Here is a 21,744-nt window from a genome sequence, read left to right as displayed (position 1 = left end):
CCCTGTGTTCTGTCGCTATATACAGCTAGGTCACCATGCGATACGTATCTCGATACTTACAACACGATTCGATACGTATCTCGATACGCTACGATACACATAGTGACAAGAGAAGACCAGAGATAAATGAATAAAATTTAGTTAATTAAAATGAAAAATTAAATTAAAGTGAATGAATGTTCACGAGTCATAAAATATATACTGTAATGAGTATTTTAACTTAATGAATCATCTGCCATTTCCATGTAATGGCCAGCAAACACAACAGTAACAGTCCTCTATATTGTAGGACTATAGCTAGATAGTAGGAGTAAATACAAATGGACCAGTGTCGAGTAACTAATGATTTGCCATTTTCATGTATAAAGGCAAAAACACAAAAACAATTAAAAACAAATATTGCAAAAAACAGAACAGTCATGTTATACACCATTTGAAAGGTCTAATGCCATTGTTTATAAATATGAAAGTTATTGTTATCACATTATTTAAATAATGCATTTGCAACTTAAATAAGTTCGTTGTAAATACAAAAATGTAAGCAAACACATTCATAACGTCCAGGTTAAGGACCAAGGACACGATAAGATTAAATGATCGGCAAATATAAGACTTCATAAGATCCACTTACCTGAATTCTATTTCTTTTTTATTTTCATTGTAAACGTAATTGGAAAACTATTTTAAAAAGAATTATAAATAGTATCTGTTTTCACCCATTTCCCGATTACAGCGGCTGCCCACTCAGTAACATGAAGAATTATCTCCGTTTTCGAGGCTTCGTATGAATAACACGTTCGTCGAAGACTGACGTATGCCACATCGCCAGAAAGCTTGGGGTTTTTTCATCTACACGCTCGTAACATCGCCTGGAGTCTTTTCTTAGCTATAACCAGAGACCATATAATAGACATATGATTTCATTGGATAAAAATTAGTTTCTAATGACGCTTTCTTGCCGAAATCTGCAACAAGGTTCGTGATTGGTCAAACTTGAGCACGTGACCTCAGGCATCAAATCAAATTACAGCTATTGTACCGTCCTCGTGTGTGATGAATTTCAGATTTTGACGAAATATTTTGGTTAAATCGTGTTATTCTGAATGTATTAAGCAGGAAATCGCGATCTATATTAAAAATATGGAGCTTCGTGGATGTATCGTGCTGGTTTACAAGGTGTGACAAAGATTTTTCATGCATATATGTTGGCATCGAACATCGTGTCCGAGCCGAGAATTTCGAGGCAACGAGAGCCGAGATGTCATTTGACTAACATTACACGCGATCGCACGAAAAGATTGAAATAATAACAACCTTTAGATATATTTTTGTTGATTTTATTTATCACTTTGTATAATATGTTCAAAGATTTGCTTGAAACGTCCTAATTTTGCTCTTTGACATGTTCGATGTGCACCCGTTGTCGAAGTGTGTGTCCGAGAATTTTATTTTCAATAACATTGCGGGAAATAGTGAATAATTTTTTAATCTATCCATAAAAAATGATAAATTGAAATGGAATACGTATTTCAGACATTGTGAAATGTGATAGATGTAATAAATGAATGGTATGACAGTTAGGTTCATAGATGATATCATAGATGCTATGTCATGTGCTAGTCATAAGAAATGACTAATGTCGCGTGGTGGAATAGGGGTCACTTTGTGTGACCTGGCGAATGCGCGTCATCGTACCTCAGATGAGGATCGATGCTCATGCTATCAACCAGTGGTCTACGTGCTAAAGATTTTATGCCGCAATGATTGAATATTAGTAATATTGCTGCCTGTGGAGTAAACCACTCACGTACTTCAAGTGCCCGGCGTACAGTGTGGACGTCATGGTAATATACTCGTCCAATACATACATCGCAAACACATTCCCGCAAACACACACCGCAAACACACACCGCAAACACACACCGCAGACACACACTGCAAACACTCACCGCAAACACACACCGCAAACACACATCGCAAACACACACCGCAAACACAAACCGCAGACACACACTGCAAACACTCACCGCAAACACACACCGCAAACACACATCGCAAACACACACCGCAAACACACACCGCAAACACACACCGCAAACACTCACCGCAAACACACACCGCAAACACACACCGCAGACACACATCGCAAACACACACCGCAAACACACACCGCAGACACACACCGCAAACACACATCGCAAACACACACCGCAAACACACATCGCAAACACACACCGCAAACACACATCGCAAACACACACCGCAAACACACATCGCAAACACACACCGCAAACATACACCGCAAACACACACCGCAAACACACATCGCAAACACACACCGCAAACACACACCGCAGACACACACTGCAAACACTCACCGCAAACACACACCGCAAACACACATCGCAAACACACACCGCAAACACACACCGCAGACACACACTGCAAACACTCACCGCAAACACACACCGCAAACACACATCGCAAACACACACCGCAAACACACACCGCAAACACACACCGCAAACACACACCGCAAACCCATGCTTATCGTAAACGGTGACAATCCGTGTCGTAACAGGCGACTAACGGGATCGAGTGGTCAGGCTAGCTGACATGGATGCGTGTAATCGTATCCAAATTGCGTTGATCGATGCTCATGACGTCAATCACTGGATCGTCTAACCAGACTCGATTATTTAAAGACCGCCGTCATATAGGTGGAATATTGCTGAGTGCGGCGTTAAACAACAAACAGCTTGGATGGAGCATCTTGTTGAACACAAAAGTACCAAGCAAACCTCGCACCAACGGAGAAGGAAACCTGTATTGTCTGCATGAATACAGCAGGACTGCATGCTGCAGTACAGTTATCCGAACACACCTGGGCCCACTTGCACAAAGCGATCTTAGCGCTAAGATGATCGTAACTCCCATACTTTAACATTGGCTTACAATAGTCGTAGCGCTAAGATCGCTTTGTGCAAGTGGGCCCTGGTCGATTGTTCACATCTAGCCTCGTTATCAGGTGACGGATGACCCGGTCTTTGAAACGTGACACTGTCTTCCCGTATAATCCTGCTACGACAACACCGCATCGCCCTGACAGGATAGTAGTAGTAGTAGAGCTATCCCAGAAACAATGGCGACCCGCTTCGGACCCAATCGTCACCACTCGCCCCTTTCCGTAACTCGCTATTCGGCTTGTCCCGGAATAACACGAGTTGGTCACGAATGGCTTCGGACCGTAATACATTGAAAACAGCCGGCATTCTGACGGATAGGGTGTTACAGCTAGCAATACATTTATTTTCGTGGTACGTGAAGCGTATGCATATGTAACGAAACAACAGAATGAGCGTTGTCTGTTCAACACCAAGTGACGTCACTTGGCTGACAAACAGCAGGAGTGGGATGGTGGTGTATGTCACCACCTTCACATCTACAAAGACATTGATACAAGCAACACTGTGTCCCTCGTTTATCAAACACGAAATCAAACACTTTGCGACTAACACTGTAATGATTCAAGCAAATGATGAGTTGTGTCAATCCAGACACGTGGGTATCTATTGTTAGAAGCGTGACTGTGGCGTGCAATCATTCAGTGTTTGTTTTTTGGTTTGGGTTTGTTGTTTAACGCCGCACTCAACAATATTTTAGCTATATGACGGCGGTCTGTAAAAAATCGAGTCTGGACCAGACAATCCAGTGATTGACATCATGAGCATCATCCACGCAATTGGGATACGATGACATGCATCAACCAAGTCATTGAGCCTGACCACCCGATCCCGTTAGTCGCCTCTTACTACAAGTACAGTCGCCTTTTGCGGCAAGCATGGGTTGCTGAAGACCTATTCTACCCCGGAATCTTCACGGGTCCAATGATTCAGTGAACATACCGATAAAGCTATAATTCCACAGCCTTGACCCTGTATTAAATCAGATGCATAGTATGTCAATAATCTTGTTCAATAATTAAAACGTAAAAAAGGTTTAATCTTTGACGTTTCAGAGTTATTATCCCGCTTCAACTATTTCCATTTTAAAATGTAACATTAAATATACTTAATATATTTCTAATTGATGACTTGTCAAATATTATTGAGAACATTGTTGAACTTACCCCCAGTTACAATCTTTTACGATTTATTACTGTAGCCTAAATGACTCAAAATAAGACGTCAACGTGATTTTTCAACCTCCGTGCTTTTTCAAAGAGGGACTTAGCTGACTGACCCTGTGCCTCCAGTGCTGGGCCCATCCTTGTAATAAGGTAACGTGTGAAAAAGAAACTGCTTCTCTGTGATTAAGGTAAACATTAACAAATTGAATTGGAAACATCTTCAAATTTATTTGAAGTAAGCAGACTAACAATCCGAACAACTTTAATCACATTTGCTTCGACTGCTAATTTGACCTACAGTATGTACTACTCAGTCCGTATATCGGCGACACAACGCAATATAAATATACTGCTGGAGTGAGTGAGTGAGTGAGTGAGTGAGTTGGGCTTACCTCCGCTTTGAACAGTATTCCATCTAAATCACGGCGTGTCAGCTTAATGTGGGAGGAAAGCCCGAAGTGTGCGACGTTTAACACTATGGTGGAAACCACAAGCTCGGGTATGTTGCTGACAAACCTAGAAACATAATCGGGGCGAACCAAGATTCGAACCCACTATCATAGGTTCCTGACATGCCCAAGGGACGCAACTCTGCGGCACCTTAGACGACTGCCCTCAGTGAAATGTCTATTGACAAGACACGTCACGTTTATTTTAGCTATTCCAGTGACATAAGGGAACATGTACCTACTTAACACACGTACTAGGCGTGGCATGTCACGGAGACAGTCACGCACATGCAGATGGCGGCCTACCTGTGTGTATCTCCTTACATCAAGATGAAGAACAAACAGAAACATTATCCCGAGTGGACCTACACCCAGCGTCCCACATACCTGAGTAATGTAACTCCCTAGAGTCGCTGGTATCGATATCTGAATATTGAACTCTCACACACATTGACGGACATTACACGATGGTGGCCAAATTGTCTGCGGTGGGGAGTGTGATGCTGCTTGCTGGCCTGCTGGCGCACATCGTCAGCTTCTGCAGCCCATACTGGCTGGTGGTCAGTGGAGTGGACTTCGGGTTGTGGCAGGTCTGTGTTCGGAGGTCGTGTGTGTCCTTCCTGGTGGGCGAGGTGCAGCTCACTGGTAAGTTTTCAAAGGTCTTCATCATCCACAGTTTCAATTAGAGTTTACCCTCGTTAATCTGGAAAGTATCTTTCCCGTAAAGTTGACGCATTTTATTGCTTAGATTGACACATTATAATAATAACATCATCATCATCATCATCATCATCATCATCATCATCATAATTTTCTGGTTGTAAAGCGCATGACTCCGCATTACTGTAAAGGAAGTGTATGCTCAAAAGAAAACATGGGTTATATATACTAGTGTCCGTTATGCGGGTTGTTGAGTTGTGAGATCAGGGGCAGACGACATATAAACTGTTGACGTACAAGACTCCATCGCGCCGTAGTTGCAGAGAGAAAGAAGCAACAGCTGTAAATGTTGACATGCAAGATTCCTATTTTCACGAAATTGTAGATTACGAGAAAGACGCGATAAAAAAACAGAAGGTTCAAGAAAACATACAAAACGCCCCTTTGCGGCATCAAAAGGGTAACTTACCACAGTGTCGTTATAGAGGATTAGAGATTTGGATTGCAGATTTGTTCAAGTCCGAGAAAAACACGACAAAGAGATAAACGAGTAATGTATAAAGTCGATCATCGTTTCAAAAGAAACTGTTTGACGATTCGCTATAACAAATACAGTAAACTACGTTTATAACAAAGACGCTTATACCGAACTTAAGGATATTACGAACTGTTTTTTGGGGTCCCGTCCATTTCCTGTATATAGGAAGTATATATGCATGTGCCTATAACGAACTACGGTTATAATGAACTAAAATTAATGGTCCCTTTTGGTTCGTTATAACCGTAGTTTACTGTACGTACATATATACACTTTTTGAATTGGAAAAAAAGGCTGGCATTGGATATGACGTCGAATTGTCCACCACTGCCAAAAGCAGAGACAAAAAGTATTCGGTTAGTATGAGAAAAAGCTTTTAACGTCGCGTTCAACACTTATACCGATGTGCATGCGTGTGTCTAGATTGTTCCATGATTCGTCGAGTCCATGTTCCCCAACCCACCAACCATCATGGTAGTGGTGGTAGAAGTAAACGAAGTAGGTTTTGAAGTGGTACAAATAAAGATAAACCTGGGACAGTAGGTTAGTGGTATTGCGATAAAAAATTATTACACACATAGTTTGTTAGAAAATAAGTAGCTTGCGTTAGATTGTTCAGCACAGTGTCCTTATGCACGCTGTTCTTTTTTCCGGACTGGTACAAGTAGCCACACACACACACGCACGGACGTACGCACGCACGCACGCACACGCACGCACGCAGGCACACGCGCACACACACAAACACACACAGACACACATACACGCACACATACACTCACACACGTTCATGCACGTCGCTATAGAAATGCAATAATATTTGACGCGACGTTAAACCTCATTTCACCTCCCCTGTTCTTTCTTGGATTGTTTTGCTAGGCTGGTTCCACGCCGTTCAGGCCACTACAGCCTCCGGGCTTCTGTTCACCATTGTGGCCTTTGTGACGTCCGTGATCAACGCCAGGGCTCCCCGTCCCAGGCTCAGCCTCGTTCCTGGAACCTTCGTCCTCATAGCAGGTACCCAACATTTACCTTACGTTTCGTCATAGGCTTCGTTAACGGAGCTGGCCGTTGAGAGGCAGGATTGTTATCCTGGACAGCATCAATTGGGCTATCCACCTGTAACAACGTTTACTCTGTTAAACAGTTATTGTCGAGGCCCTTCAGCGAAGTCAGATATTACTTTGTGGTGCATATTTTTTACTCAGTTTGAGAAATACTAAGAAGTGTAGATGGACACTGACGAATTGGTCATCAGCTGTTGGCTGGTACGTTTACCGTCAAATGTGTGTTGTGTCGGCTGTAAGTTCGTTCACCGACACATATGTTTTGTGTCAGCTGTAAGTTCGTTTACCGACACATGCGTCTTGTACCAACTGTTGGTACGTGCCACGACACATACGTGTTGGACCAGCTGTCAGTTCACATACCGACACATTAATGCTGCAAGGACCACACTTTCCATATTCCGTGGGAAAAACTGACATACAGTCTCGACCATGTATTAAACTTTCCAGAATTTTCTTTTGTTCAGTATTCAAATTTTGAATCGAGAACTTTGTCAACATATTTTTCAAAGCGTAGTTCGGAATGGAAGTCGTCAAACATGTCACGTAAAGCTAAGGGAAGCTGCTTTTGGATTGGCTAATGTCGACTTCCTGTTAGACATTTCTTTGGTCGTTCAAAGTTCGCGAAATGTCGTTCTGGGGTGACCTGCACATAATGGATGTGCTTAGATATCTGGGTAGCGGAAGCAGCGCTGAAGTTAAATAAATAGATTTTCACTCTTTGTCCTGCTTTGATTCCGGGGCGAAATGGCCCGATGTACCCAATGTTTGTCTTAAGAGTCGACGAATGAGGGTGAGCCGGTTACGTTCTCACAGTGCTCAAGCTGTCGACAGGTTTGCCAGGCCCAGACTCGACTATTAACATATCCTTGTGATATAGCCATCTTCCCGATGCATGGGAGTTAACTAACTGTAAAAGTCAATTTCCCACTCTTGCCGGACTAGGCTAAGGTTTCTAGGCTCAATCGTAGCGCCACCAGAGTCCCTTCTCTGGCCCTCCTGTTGACAATCAGATTCCACCTCTCATATCACTTGCATTTGCTTCAAACAAAATGGCGGCGCCCAGTCAAGCTGATCTGATCGATAATCAAAATCTATATTGTGATAAAACGTGTCTCACTTCGCGAAGTACATCAAGTCACATGAGCACCTTGATAAAACAAATGAAAAGATTTGGAAAATATCTGTTGACGCTGAATGGGCGGGTACAAATGCTTTGCAAATCCTGCAATCGACCAAAATCTGCACGGCAGTTAACGAACCGTATGTCGATTTCGTTGCGCGATTTTGATTGGACTATGCATAGACTCGTTAGTCCAACCAAAATATAACTCCATAATTCCAGTCGAGTTCGCCAATGGTCGAAACTGGACTTTTTTAGTTAGTTAACTCCCTTGCCTCGGGAAAATGTGATATAGCTGAAATATTGCTGACTGGTGTAAAACATTCACTACATTCCCTCATTTCAGAGAAGGGTTATCCCATACAACTGTTATGTTCCTAGCTATCCAGATCGGCGTCGGAGCCTTCATCTATGCAGTGAAGCAGTGGAGTGTTTCCACGTCCCTGGGGTGGGCCTTCTACCTGGAGTGTGGAGCAGTGGGTGCACTCGTCCTCGCCAGTGTGCCACTCTTCATATCAGCAGCCGTGACTAGGTCAAAGTCAAGGACCGTCGATCTGACTGTCCGCTTTGCCGACGATCCCAACAGACCTACGACTGAACTGTGATGGTGCTTAGTTCCGTGTGAACACTGGAAAGGGGGAAACTCACATATGATACAGTGATAGTGCTGGAATATTTGACAAAAAACAGCGTAAAACCATACTCGCTTACAGTGATAAGACTTCCGTGTGCATCCTTCATCCACCTGGGAGGACGGACATACCACCTTGTACAGAAAGATGACTTCTTGTAGAGAGTGATTTCTGCTTGTGACCTGTTCATTACCTGGGATATTGTAAATATGTGATTTGAGGAGAAACCTCTTGCGCTGGGAAGGCAATACAAAGCAATCATTATCAAAACCATGATCGATGGCTTGTATAGTTTATATACCATACCTATATACCATATAGGTCATTTTAATCATGTAGATATATCAGCGCTGAAGATATAGCGCTGTTCGAAATAGACATCGGCCCGTAGGCCCGAGGCCGACAGATTCATTCTCGGGCCGATAGTTTTAAATTCCAGCAAGCCCTTACGGATTGCAGTTTATTATGTAATTATTTATTAAGCATTATTCAAGTAATGTGATAAACATAAATTTCATATTTATAAACAGTGGGAGGATTAGACCTTTCAAATGGTGCATAACATGTGGTAGCAAAGATGTTTTACAAGCTGATAATGTCCTTGATAATTGCGAGCTTCATGTCGCACCACAGAGTCTTTGGGAACTCGATGTGATAGTAAAGCAGTTAAAGCTTCTGGTTGACTGCTTGTGTTTTGTAATTTATATTGTCTCCCTGCTTCAGCAAAAATGTTTGGTCCTACAGATATTTTTCCACGGGGCCTACAGTTTTGGAAATATTCTGGCCCTCAAGACACTGTTTCAGACGCTGCTTTTTTCAATTTCATACAATGTGGGAAACCAATTTGTCGTGTCCCCCGCCGTGATTATGCTGGAAAAATGCTTAAGCGGCGAAAAAACATACACCCTCACTATAACTTACTATATATATATATATATACTCGTCGTTAAGGCACCTTGAGCTCCATCATATATATATGCTCGTCGTTAACCTATATGAATATAGGGCACCTTGAACTCCATCATATATATATACTCGTCGTTAACCTATATGAATATAGGGCACCTTGAGCTCCATCATATATATATACTCGTCGTTAACCTATATGAATATAGGGCACCTTGAACTCCATCACATTCATTGTTTCACGTATACATTGTCCATCCAAATTGATGATAAACTATTGCCATTGATTTGTGTAAGTGTCTCTTATAAATATATCCAAAATTTTGGATACTGTCATATTTAATGTTTCTGTATGTGTTATTTTGATATGACCATTCTCAATATATAACCCATTTTCAATTTGAAAATAACATACGGACTGCAATTTTTGAAAAACCCTCAGATGAGATAAACTTGACTTGGAAAGTGTTCCCTTGGAGTTTCAATACTTCGTGTCATTATTTATTATTCGTGTCATTAGTAAGTCCGAGGTCTGTGTATACCTACTGAGGATACACGAGCCCTCTATCAGACCAACAGGACCTGTGCTCTCTCATGTAGTAAGTCCGAGGTCTGGGTATACCTACTGAGGATACACGAGCCCTCTATCAGACCAACAGGACCTGTGCTCTCTCATGTAGTAAGTCCGAGGTCTGGGTATACCTACTGAGTATACACGAGCCCTCTATCAGACCAACAGGACCCGTGCTCTCTCATGTAGTAAGTCCGAGGTCTAGGTACACCTACTGAGGATACACGAGCCCTCTATCAGACCAACAGGACCTGTGCTTTCTCATGTAGTAAGTCCGAGGTCTGGGTACACCTACTGAGGATACACGAGCCCTCTATCAGACCAACAGGAACTGTGCTCTCTCATGTAGTAAGTCCGAGGTCTGGGTACACCTACTGAGGATACACGAGCCCTCTATCAGATCAACAGGACCTGTGCTCTCTCATGTAGTAAGTCCGAGGTCTGTCTGTACCTACTGAGGATACACGAGCCCTCTATCAGACCAACAGGACCTGTGTTCTCTCTTGTAGTAAGTCCGAGGTCTGTGTGTACCTACAGAGGATACACTAGCCCTCTATCAGACCAACAGGACCTGTGTTCTCTCATGTAGTAAGTCCGAGGTCTGTGTACACCTACTGAGGATACACAAGCTCTCTATCAGACCAACAGGACCTGTGCTCTCTCATGTAGTAAGTCCTAGGTCTGTGTATACCTACTGAGGATACACGAGCCCTCTATCAGACCAACAGGAACTGTGCTCTCTCGTGTAGTAAGTCCGAGGTCTGTGTGTACCTACTGAGGATACACGAGCCCTCTATCAGACCAACAGGAACTGTGCTCTCTCATGTAGTAAGTCCGAGGTCTGTCTGTACCTACTGAGGATACACGAGCCCTCTATCAGACCAACAGGACCTGTGCTCTCTCATGTAATAAGTCCGAGGTCTGTCTGTACCTACTGAGGATACACGAGCCCTCTATCAGACCAACAGGAACTGTGCTCTCTCATGTAGTAAGTCCGAGGTCTGTGTATACCTACTGAGGATACACGAGCCCTCTATCAGACCAACAGACCAACAGGAACTGTGCTGTGTCATTGTTGAGCTAGAGTATATACTCACCCACAACGGAAACGCGAATACCATATATGTTGGTTAATATATGTATAAGTGCACATATTCAAAAGATTGGTTCGATGCACAAACGAACATACAGATATGATGCGAGAACCGACGCTCATGAATGTATCACATGAGACGTAATAGATCTATGACTCGAGATGCACCATTTGTCTCACATTTGGAAATCACGTGCAGCATATAGTGATAAGAATAAGGACACTCTGTGGTAACACATGACTGACTGTTAGTTTTGTCATTAATTGGTACACATTGGAAACATCCCTTTTTAACGTACATACTTCTCTATATGTTTCTATGGTTCGTGGTTTTTTGGCGGTGAGTATATATGGGTGTAATAGAATGTCACATAATACTTGCTTCAAGTTCGACATTTGTAGTTTCGGTTTTGTAAAGTAGACTGGAATTTGTATTCACTTTAGAACCTTAACGCCTCGTGTGTAATGCTGACATACACACGGGAGCATGTGCTAGGATGTGCTGTGACACACCTGCTTCACTTAAACGTGGATGGTGGTATTGTCGCACACGCGCGAGTGTCCCCCGCATACCGCCATGAATGTATTCTCTGTAATGAGCACTGAGTCAACGTTACTACTTCTTGTGCAACGATGTGAACGGAAGGTATATAATACAAGTGGCGGAGGGCGTAGTTGCTATCGAGTATGTCACATAGAGACGACTCCGGAAGAGGTCCACGACACACCAGCAACCTGAATGTTACCACTTCGGTAACCGGAGCAGATTATACACCGAAACCACCCGACGAAATGACAACAAGGCCTCAAGAAGGGTAAGTGATTGAGAGTCAAATCCTAGAGCAAAGTATGCTTCTCAAAACAAGCTCAGAACAACCGTAATTGGAAGGCTGTGTTGCAATACCAATCAGCCATGGCAGAGAAACTTTTGGGATATGCAAAATAGGGTTTTCTTTAACTTCTTTTGAGTAATATATGGTCATGTTAAAATTGGTGTGTTAAAATTTAAAGTCACATCGGCAGTATTTCAGCCATATCGTGACGTTCCGTTATTATATGCGCAGGTGGATGAGGTGCGGACAGATGAGGTGAGGTGAAATGGGGTGTAAAGTGGCTTTCAATATTATTACACTTACATAGCGACGTACATGCGCGTGTGTATGGCTGCTTGTACTAATCAGGGCTTATGCCATTTTTATGGTGCTAGCCGACTTAGATACGTACCATGCCGCAGTTTAGCATGGGTACCCCACAAAGATACCATGCTGTAGTTTAACATGGATATCCCTAGCAGACACCGAATATTGACTCCGACCGCTCCTTGTTTTATACCCTTCAAGCCAGGCAGGGTAACAACAAGTACCAACGTTTAACGTCTTTTTGGTATGACTCAGACGGGGATCAAACCACCTACCTTCCGCTCAACGGGCAAACGTTCTACCAACAAGACCAAGCAGACGGTCCACATGGTGAAGGATAATGTCGTTATGACCAAAGCATGACTCGCATGGTTTCACTTACTAAACTGGCCTAGTGGTTAAAGCGTTCGCTCGCCACGCCGAAAACCCGGGTTCGATTCCCGACATGGGTACAATTTGTGAAGCCCAATTATGGTGTCCCCCGCCATGACATTGTTGGATATTGCTAAATGCGGCGTAAAACCAGACTCACTCACTCAATTCTTAAAACCTTTGGACCCACTGATGATATTATGTAAATAGTTATACTGGTGTTGATTACAGATCCAGGAAAAGAAGCCTCACGACCGTCGATGTCAAGAAGTGTGTGGTGGCGGGATGTCTCGTCTTCATGATGTTCCTAGTTTTTGGATTCCTAGTGGGTCTGGGGGTTCTGTTTGTGGAGATCCTGGACACCTTCCAGTCTTCACGAGCCATGGCATCCCTCTTCCAGTCTGTGTGCACCGGACTTGTGTTTGGAACAGGTGGGAGATTATTCAACGGATGCAGTCACTCCAATAGCGCTAAGTTAGAACATTACAAAAGTTTGCACGGTGGGATAAATAGTGATTATTCGAGAACAGTTAATTTTGAGTCGTGGCAGAAGGAGTTTTGAGGTCTCACCTTGGTATTCAATCTTACTCATGGTGCGAAATTCTGAAGGCAAATTTAGTAACAAATTAGAGGAAGCGCATTAACTCGAGATACACAGCAAATATAACATGTCCAAATCGATGGAGGCGCTGTGACCAGAGGGCTTGGCATGAACATTGAACAAGGTCCAGTATGACGTGACAAGCAGAAGACGTCATATAAAACACTATGACGTCATGTTCGTACAGGCTGGTCGACCGACGGTATAGGTTTTTTCACAACACGGGACTGGCCAGTAAGATAGATTTTATCATGTGTAACGATAAAATAACTCGCGTCGTAGAAACACGACATGGCTGTAGTGATTAACTTATTTTCGTTAATGACATGAGAAAGATTTTGTTCAACATTATATATAATGCGTAATAATAAAATAACTCACGAACTACGAGGAATTGCGGATTGTATACTCTGCAAAAAAAAGACACGCAAAAATGAATTCAGATGTATTTTTATATATCATATAAATAATCAGCAGATGATAATTGATTGTTCAAAATTGGCGCACATAATCTTCATTGACCCAGGATCCATATGGCACACAAAGAACAGTAGATCAAGGTAATCTGTTTTCAATATCTTGTGTGGCCACCATTAGTGTCCAAAACTGACTTGCATCGTCGTCCCGTGGAAGCAATCAGATCCCGAATTGTGGCCTGGGGAATGATCACCCATCCTGCCTGCAGTGCCTGTGCCAACTGTCGGAGGTTCTGCGGTTGTTGCTGACGGGCTGGCAGTCGTTTATCCAGTGCATCCCACAAATGCTCGATTGGGTTTAAATCTGGAGGGCCATGGACGTTGTGATTCCTGCAAAGGGCTGTTGTCAGTCTTGCCGTGGGGTCGGACGTTGTCTTGTTGGAAAATGACGTTCGATTCAGTTTTGGTTTTAATTTTGTATGACTGTCTGCAACACTCTATTTACGATATTGCTACTTTTGCGTTTCTTGATTTGCATAGTATATGTCCCGAGTGAAATTAACGTTTACGGTCACGAGCCTTGTCGAGGGATTTTACCCCTCTTGGTGCCTAGTTATTATTTTGATGCACGTTCTTAAAGGGTTTTGAAAAGTAAAGGTTGTGCAAGAATATTTAACTTTCTATCTGAGGGTGTGCAAGTAATTGCAAATAAAAAACTCTTTTGACATACAGGCAGCGCTAAGTGTTGTCGACGATTTTGTCGTACGTTGAAAAAAACAATAAATGTTGCCACTTTTTATCGTATGCCTCTAAATATATTGGGTGACAGTATTTTGAAAAAACTGTGAGCGAGCGAAATGGATTTGTATGATTACGAATAATATTAACATTTGATACGAAACATGTCTTGGCATAATCTTTGGCGTCAAACGACAGAGACACACATGCAGTAAGGAAGGGAGGCATAACTCTGCTATGCTTAGAACTACAGTAACTCAAATCGATTGGTGATAATTCACTATACATTTTCGTTTTTGTTTGTTCATGAGGAAACAAACTGTTCCAACATAAATATTGATACACCTCCCGAGGGAAGAGAGTTAACTGACTTTAAAAGTCCAATCCCCAACCTTGCCGAACTAGGCTGGTATTATGTAGTTACATTTTGGCTGGACTAACGAGTCTATGCATAGTCCAATCAAAATCGCGCACCGAAATCGAAATCCGTTTCGTAAACTGTCATGCAGATTTCGGTCGATTGCAGGATTTGCAAAGCATGTGCACCGCCAACTCGTTGTCAGCAGATATTTTCAAAATCGTTTCATGTTTTAAATCAAGGTGCTCACGTGATTTGATGCATTTCGCGATGTAAGACCCGTTTTATCACAATATAGATCTTGATTATCGATCAGATCGCCCTTTCTGGGCGCCACCATTTTGTGTGAAGCAAACACAAGTTATATGAGAAGTGGAATCTGATTGCTCCATAGGACAGGCTTAAAAGGAATGTAACTGGTAATAGCCACTGGTGGTGCTACGATCGAGCCGAGGAATTCAAGCCAAGTTCGGCAAGGGTGGAAACTGGACTTTTAAAGTCAGTTAACTCTTTTGCCTCGGGAAGATGATATTGATATTCAGCCATATACCTTTAGGTATCATCACAAATCATTATAAATTATTAAATCGTACCACATAAAAAAATAATAGAGAAATGGGTGGCCTTACTAACATGTAAATTTAGATTCCCAAATTCCCCTGTGATTTGCCTCATGTTGCACCATCATTCATCCAGTATGATAGTCTTATCCTGAAATTATTTAAAGAAAATGTGACAGTGTTTGGTTTGACGTTAAGGCTTGTATTTGTCTTTCACGACGTCGAGGAAAGACGACATGGCTGTAGTGATTAATATTAAATCTCAACTAATTTTCGTTAGTGACATGAAATATTTTGTTCAACATAATTTGAAGTTGTATCATAAGAAACCGTTTAACCATGTAAATAACGTCTTGATTTGATATAAAAGTAGCTAGGTTATTCGTAGATTTTAATATGACAGGACGCGCGCACGTGAGGCGTCATTATCAATGCAAATATATTCCATATTGTTCAAGTAAAGTATTCACGTATAATTAAAAGATCAAATGAAAGTGGCAAATCATAAACATGTGTGTTTGACGTTACACTCCAAAGGAACTACGTACATTATGCAGATTTAAACATTCACATTTCATTATCTAAAAGTAAGACATAGAGCACACAATTCCATGTTTGTCAATTTCTTGTCAACAACGTTGAAGTTGCTCAAAAAATGTTTTTAGAAAGTAAGCACATACAAGACAAGTTTAAACATGTTTAGGGATTTGTTTTCATCCTTAACGGCGTACATATTTGGTGTGTTATATCTAAACACGTTTAGGATCTAAACATATGAAATGGGCTATCACAGCCCAAACACCGCCTAGCACAACATCCCCATTATCTAAACATGTTGAGAATTTTAATCCGTTTAAACATGTTTAGAATTAAGACACGTTTAAACATTTTAGAACTGAGACATCTTAAACGTTTGAACATGTCTTGAATTTGAACATGTTTAAACAAATGTTTTAAAAAAGTACATAATTATAATTTGGTAATAAGTCAAATATGGATAATGATATTATATTGAATAGTAGTAGGTGTATTCATAGAGTAATCTAATTTGATATAAGTTTTAAATAAATGCAAGTTCAACATCATGATCAACATCATGTTTTTGAATTTGCATTTATTTAAAACAGCAGGATAGAATAATGTTTGCACTTGTTCGCCAGACCACCTATAAGAAAGTACCAAATATGTATAACAATGTTGATGTGTGATAGCAGAGACCATATAATAGACTATGATATGGTCTCTGATGGTAGCACTTCCCTGTGAAAAGATTGCACGGTCAGATTGCATCGTCTAATTGGGAATGGATATGTGAATATAGTAGTTCCGTCGTCATTCATTTATAGACCAATGACATTGCTGGAAAGTGATATTTTCAAAACTAAAAAATCACCGAAAACATAATTCACCCCATCTGTCTGACATTTGGTTAATTATGATACATTTACAAATCTATGTTTCAGGTGTGGTGGCCACGATAGTCATTCAGAAAGTTGGAGCAGGTCATGTGACCACTATCGGCGGTCTCTTAGCGGGAATTGGTTGTGTGGGAAGCGCCTTCGCCCCTTCTCTGCCGATCCTTGTCTTCACCGTCGGAGTAATAACAGGTCAGTTTTTGAGTACTTCAGCTTTCGCGTTATAAAAAAGAGATTGACGAGTTTCTGCATGGTCATCTTTACGGCGTAAGGGCGACCACTAGCCTTTGTCAAAGTCTACTTTTCACCCTTGCCTGTGCACTGAGGAAAGAGTCCAGTGAATTAAGGGAGGGGGTGGCGTGGTCGGGGTGTGGGTGTGGGGGTGTAACATTGAATTTACTATCCTGCCTGATAGACTGTACGCTACGACGGGGTATCATATTTCAGTTTCGGCGTCAAGACCACGTGACATTGATCGCTTCCGCTTTGGTCAGTGTCGCGCTCGCCATTTTGAGGAAACAAGGAGATGATAATGAGTGTTAGCAATATACTGGCTTAATAACGTTGTTAATGTTATTTTTTCATGACTGACACAGTTACGAACTTCAATGCATGCTCCCAATGATAAGGGAGTCGAGTTTAGTTTGCCAGTGTAAAACCAGAATTGTCTATTATTAACCTGTCAATTACTTTTTGTAGTATTGCGTAACCAAACTTAAACCATGGCTTGATGATAGAACAATTTCGCCAGGGGGATTCGGGAACCTGCGAAGTTCACACCGAGGCCCTTGTTCCGGGACATATATCACGTGCATCACGCAGGGCAGACTCACACAGTGTTCTCGCAGCAACAGTCCGTTTGGCGCCAAATGAGAACGATGAATTGCAAAATAACTCAAAATCGGGAATAGTCTATTATTAAATGTCATACACGGCAATGGATACGCTGTATCCAACAATATCTGCTGTTTGTTATCTTTATTCCCATCACTGTAAAAATTTGTTTAAGAAACTACCATGTTGTTATGTGTACATGCTGATATCTTGAACGGAGCGGGATAATCGTTCTTGAGTATGTTTTTATGTTTTTGAATACGGTTATCAAAGCAAGGTTGTTTAAATATTGCAGGTGCTAGGGTTCTTTGAATGAATGTTAGCCATGGTTTAAATAGGTTAGACCTCCCAGCCTAGTTGTTTAACTGACCATTTCAACGATTAAACATCGGATCCGAGCGGTCTGTTTATGTCATCTGTAATTTAATTTTTGTTTTGCAAATTGTATTCAGCTGCTGTTTACAAGGTGCGCAAAATGACCAAGAAGTGATTATTTATTAAAGTGTAGTGAAACTGACTACAAGCTTAGTAAATATACTATAATTGCATTTCGTAAATTATGAGAAGATACTTTGAAAGATGGATAGTAATCTCAACTAACTTATTAGTAAATTGTACTATAATAGGCCACTTATACTAGTCTACTTAGCAAATATTTACTAACTGGTTAGTAAAATCTCCTTACATGTTAGTGTCTGAGTGGATAGTTAAATTCAGAGGTGACTAACGGGATCGGGCGGTCAGGCTCGCTGACGTAGTTGATGCATACCATCGTGTCCCAATTGCGTTGATCGATGCTCATGATGTCAATCACTGGCTTCTCTGGTCCAGACTCGATTATTTATAGATCGCCGTCATATAGCTGAAATATTGCTGTGTGCGGCGTAACAACAAACAAAGAAAACATCGTGTTATACAAATTCGAATATTTTCACAGCAACTTGGAATGCCCGTATCTCAAACAATTACTTTACAATAACATTTAAGAACATAACTGATTGAACTGAAGGGTTGATTAAAACAATTGTTCCTTTTTTTGTAATTTTGAGGTCGATTAATAGTCTCTTGGCTGATGCTTTGCTTTATCAAGCCGTAGTTTGTTCAGTCACCGTGTCATAGCTATAATACTACCTCTTTCACTCCAATCGCCCTACCGGTGACACGTGTAGCCCCGTCGTCTCAGGCGCCGCAATTCGCTGTGCAGAGTTGCGCCCCTTGATCATGCCAGAACCCGATGATCGGGTGTGCGAATCCCGTTTCGATTGATGATGTTTCTATAAAAAATGGTATTTCAAGTTAGGTCAGTGGTTATTATTCGATAATAACCGACCATGATTTTGTGTTTAATGGGGAAAATGGTAAAAAAAACGGGTTCCAAAATGATGGTTGACGGACTATATGTTTGTCAGCACCATACCCGTGTTCGTATGATTCATCAAAGTGGTAAGCGTCTTGGACCTGCCTCAGTTCGGGCTTTACTCCCATATTAAGCTGACACTTGATAATATAAATGGAATACTCACTCACTCGCCCTCTCACCTTTTGCAGGATGTGGTCTGTGTACGTTCACTGTGGTACCCTACACAGTGACAGGACTGATGTTTGACAAAAGACGGCACCAGGTGCTCACTGTTGTCAGTATAGGTCCAGGCTTTGGCTCTCTCATCTTCCCCTTCCTCAACTCAGCTCTGATGGATATGTTTGGATGGAGAGGCAGCTTCCTCATCCTGGGCGGCATCATGCTCCAAGCATGTCCTATTGGAATGGTCCTGACCATGCTTAGCAGGGACATCAAACAGGACAAGGAACTCAAGATTGAAAATAGCAACATTAGTGACATAAGGGACGGGAACACCGTTGTCACTGATACACGGGTACCACCACAGACAGAGAACAATTCGCTAGCCTATGACAATGTGACATACGTTGATGACCATGGGAACAATAGCAACAGCCAACAAGACCACAATGGAGAAGTAATGAGTAGTTTACATATGACCAATACTGAAGAATGCCAGCGGAAAATCACCACCGCTTCTGAAATAAAAGACATAAAACCGAAGAAACAGCCTTTCATAGAAACCCTTAACTTAGGGTTATTTAAAGACTTTGGGTTCGTTGTGTTAGGAATATGCCTGTTTATTCTAATGAGTCTTCTGCCGTCAATAAACTTTTTCTTTGTGGATATGACTATTTCTAAAGGACTTGACGCCAAAACCGGGTCCTATCTGCTCTCCCTTATTGGGCTGAGCAGTTTGGGAGGGCGATTCCTCTACCTCTTCGTCAGACCATTGGTGAAGGTATCACAAGTGACTTTGTTTGCCACTATGTGCATAGTACTCTCCGTAAGCCTGCTACCCCTAGTATGGGCGAACACCTACCCTAGCCTGGTCGCCGCTGTCGTGTGCTATGGCATCCCCCTTGGGTGTTGCTCAGTGGCCTACCCTTCCCTCATGTTCGAAATAGCAGGACCCAAACGCTACGCATCAGCTGTAGGCTATGGTGAGACGATATGCGGTTTGGGGGCGTTCTTGGGAGGCCCTATAGCAGGTAAGGCATGTGGGATATTGTCATGATGTGGTTTAATAATTGATTTGTGGAATTGTTATGAAGTTATAGTTTATGCTGTTCTTGAAATTGAAATTCTCAAATTTGAAGGATATCCGTCAACGCTTGTGTCTTGGTTTTTACACTATGAAACTGTTAAAGTTTCATCACAAATATTCGCTTTATCCTTTCTAGAAGCAGTAGTAAGCATTCATTATGTCACTTACCACAAACTTGGGATATCTTCAAATTCCCTAAACCTAGAGAATCTATCTGCTGTAAAGCCTAAATGCCTAGACCCGTGATCGGCGTGGATCGATGGCGTGGATCGATGCTCATGATGTCAATCACTGGATTGTCTGGGCCAGACTCGATTATTTACAGACCGCCGTCATATAGCTGGAATATTGCTGAGTGCGGCGTAAAACAACAAACCAACCAACCTAAATGCCTAAAACAGTTCCCTCCATGTTCCAGGTACTGTGAAGGATATCACCAACACATACGATGGGGTAGTGGTCAGTACTATGGCCGCCATGGCCTCATGTGGCCTCGCTTTCTGCGCACTCGCCATCAGACAGAGACATTCACAGCACCTCAACAAGGAAACAAGCTCTACCTACCTGTGACAATATACTACTGTACAAATATCTCACTAACAATACGTCTGACTGCATGTATGTATTAAGCTGGACCACACTCACCTCGTTTTTCGTTAAGTAATGGCCACCAGCGAAATGAAAATATATCTTGTATTCAGAGCATCAAAGGTGTTTTTGTAAGACTATTTAACTATTCCTGGAATGATCTGTTTTTTATAATGCCATGTACATATATGACAGTATAACCACATACGTTTATATTCTACATATATCCATTGTTATGTTTTTAAAGTTTGACTATGACGTGACATGTTTGGCGTCACCACTGCCTTCCTCGGCTAGATTGCTTTACAAAATTTTCACCGGGGATCAACACAGAGAAATATGGTTTGGTCAAACTTAGTCAGGATCATTTTATGCACGTTTTGATCCGCTCAGACGCCATTCACCTTTCAGGGAAAATATTTCCTCAGGACCTTTCGTATCCCATGGTGCATAAGAAACAATTGAAAAGACGTTTACTTTCAACTTTACATTAGAACATGGAAGAGAAATTATGCCATGATAAGTAATATGATAATATCTGTACAGATGTGTTTTTTATATTTTCCCAGGGGTGGTAGGGTAGCCTAGTGGTTAATGTGTTGGCTAGTCACGCCGAAGACCTGGGTTCGATTCCCGTGATAGGAACAACGTGGGAAGTCCATTTCTGGCCTCCCCCGCCTTGATATTGCTGGAATATTGCGAAAGGCGGCGTAAAACCATACTCACTCCATCTACAGTACAAAACTGCTAATTATCAAAATGAGAGGTGTGGTACAGATACCATTTTAATGATTATTCGCACAAGCAAAGACTACAAATTAATACTACTAAAATCACCTCTTAAAGATGGATATATACTTATGGAAAAGCAACAGTTCATATGGTGGTCACATTCAATGATGCAATATTTCAGTTATATGATGGCGGCCTCTGTATAATCTAGCTTACA

At 41.8% G+C, this 21,744-nt stretch overlaps 2 protein-coding genes across 2 annotated transcripts; both read left to right on the top strand.

Moving 5' to 3' along the window:
• Nucleotides 1-4,976: 4,976 nt before the first annotated feature.
• LOC124139806 lies at nt 4,977-9,910 on the top strand. The gene is made up of 3 exons (XM_046507137.2): nt 4,977-5,223; nt 6,656-6,793; nt 8,348-9,910. The coding sequence occupies exons 1-3, from the start codon at nt 5,046-5,048 to the stop codon at nt 8,569-8,571; spliced, it is 540 nt and encodes a 179-aa protein (XP_046363093.1). The 5' UTR covers nt 4,977-5,045; the 3' UTR covers nt 8,572-9,910.
• Nucleotides 9,911-11,770: 1,860 nt separating this feature from the next.
• Nucleotides 11,771-20,851, top strand: LOC124139805 (monocarboxylate transporter 2-like). Its single transcript, XM_046507136.2, has 5 exons — nt 11,771-11,983; nt 12,911-13,110; nt 16,816-16,959; nt 19,150-20,151; nt 20,626-20,851. Exons 1-5 carry the CDS (start codon nt 11,856-11,858, stop codon nt 20,775-20,777), a joined length of 1,626 nt encoding a protein of 541 aa, XP_046363092.2. The 5' UTR covers nt 11,771-11,855; the 3' UTR covers nt 20,778-20,851.
• The last annotated feature ends 893 nt before the right edge of the window (nt 20,852-21,744 follow it).

Source organism: Haliotis rufescens, unplaced genomic scaffold (assembly GCF_023055435.1).
Source record: "Haliotis rufescens isolate VD_foot unplaced genomic scaffold, xgHalRufe1.0.p SCAF_1, whole genome shotgun sequence".
NCBI classification, from domain to species: domain Eukaryota; kingdom Metazoa; phylum Mollusca; class Gastropoda; order Lepetellida; family Haliotidae; genus Haliotis; species Haliotis rufescens.
This window is presented reverse-complemented; position numbering and strand designations above follow the sequence as displayed.

What these genes read in the sequence shown, in the direction of transcription:
- LOC124139806 (XM_046507137.2), top strand. Translation starts at nt 5,046, where the DNA reads ATGGTGGCCAAATTGTCTGCGGTGGGGAGTGTGATGCTGCTTGCTGGC. An exon ending in GGGCGAGGTGCAGCTCACTG is followed by an intron (nt 5,224 to 6,655) that starts GTAAGTTTTCAA and finishes TTGTTTTGCTAG; the next exon opens with GCTGGTTCCACGCCGTTCAG. An exon ending in AACCTTCGTCCTCATAGCAG is followed by an intron (nt 6,794 to 8,347) that starts GTACCCAACATT and finishes TTATGTTCCTAG; the next exon opens with CTATCCAGATCGGCGTCGGA.
- LOC124139805 (XM_046507136.2), top strand. Translation starts at nt 11,856, where the DNA reads ATGTCACATAGAGACGACTCCGGAAGAGGTCCACGACACACCAGCAAC. An exon ending in CGGACTTGTGTTTGGAACAG is followed by an intron (nt 13,111 to 16,815) that starts GTGGGAGATTAT and finishes TCTATGTTTCAG; the next exon opens with GTGTGGTGGCCACGATAGTC. An exon ending in CTTGGGAGGCCCTATAGCAG is followed by an intron (nt 20,152 to 20,625) that starts GTAAGGCATGTG and finishes TCCATGTTCCAG; the next exon opens with GTACTGTGAAGGATATCACC.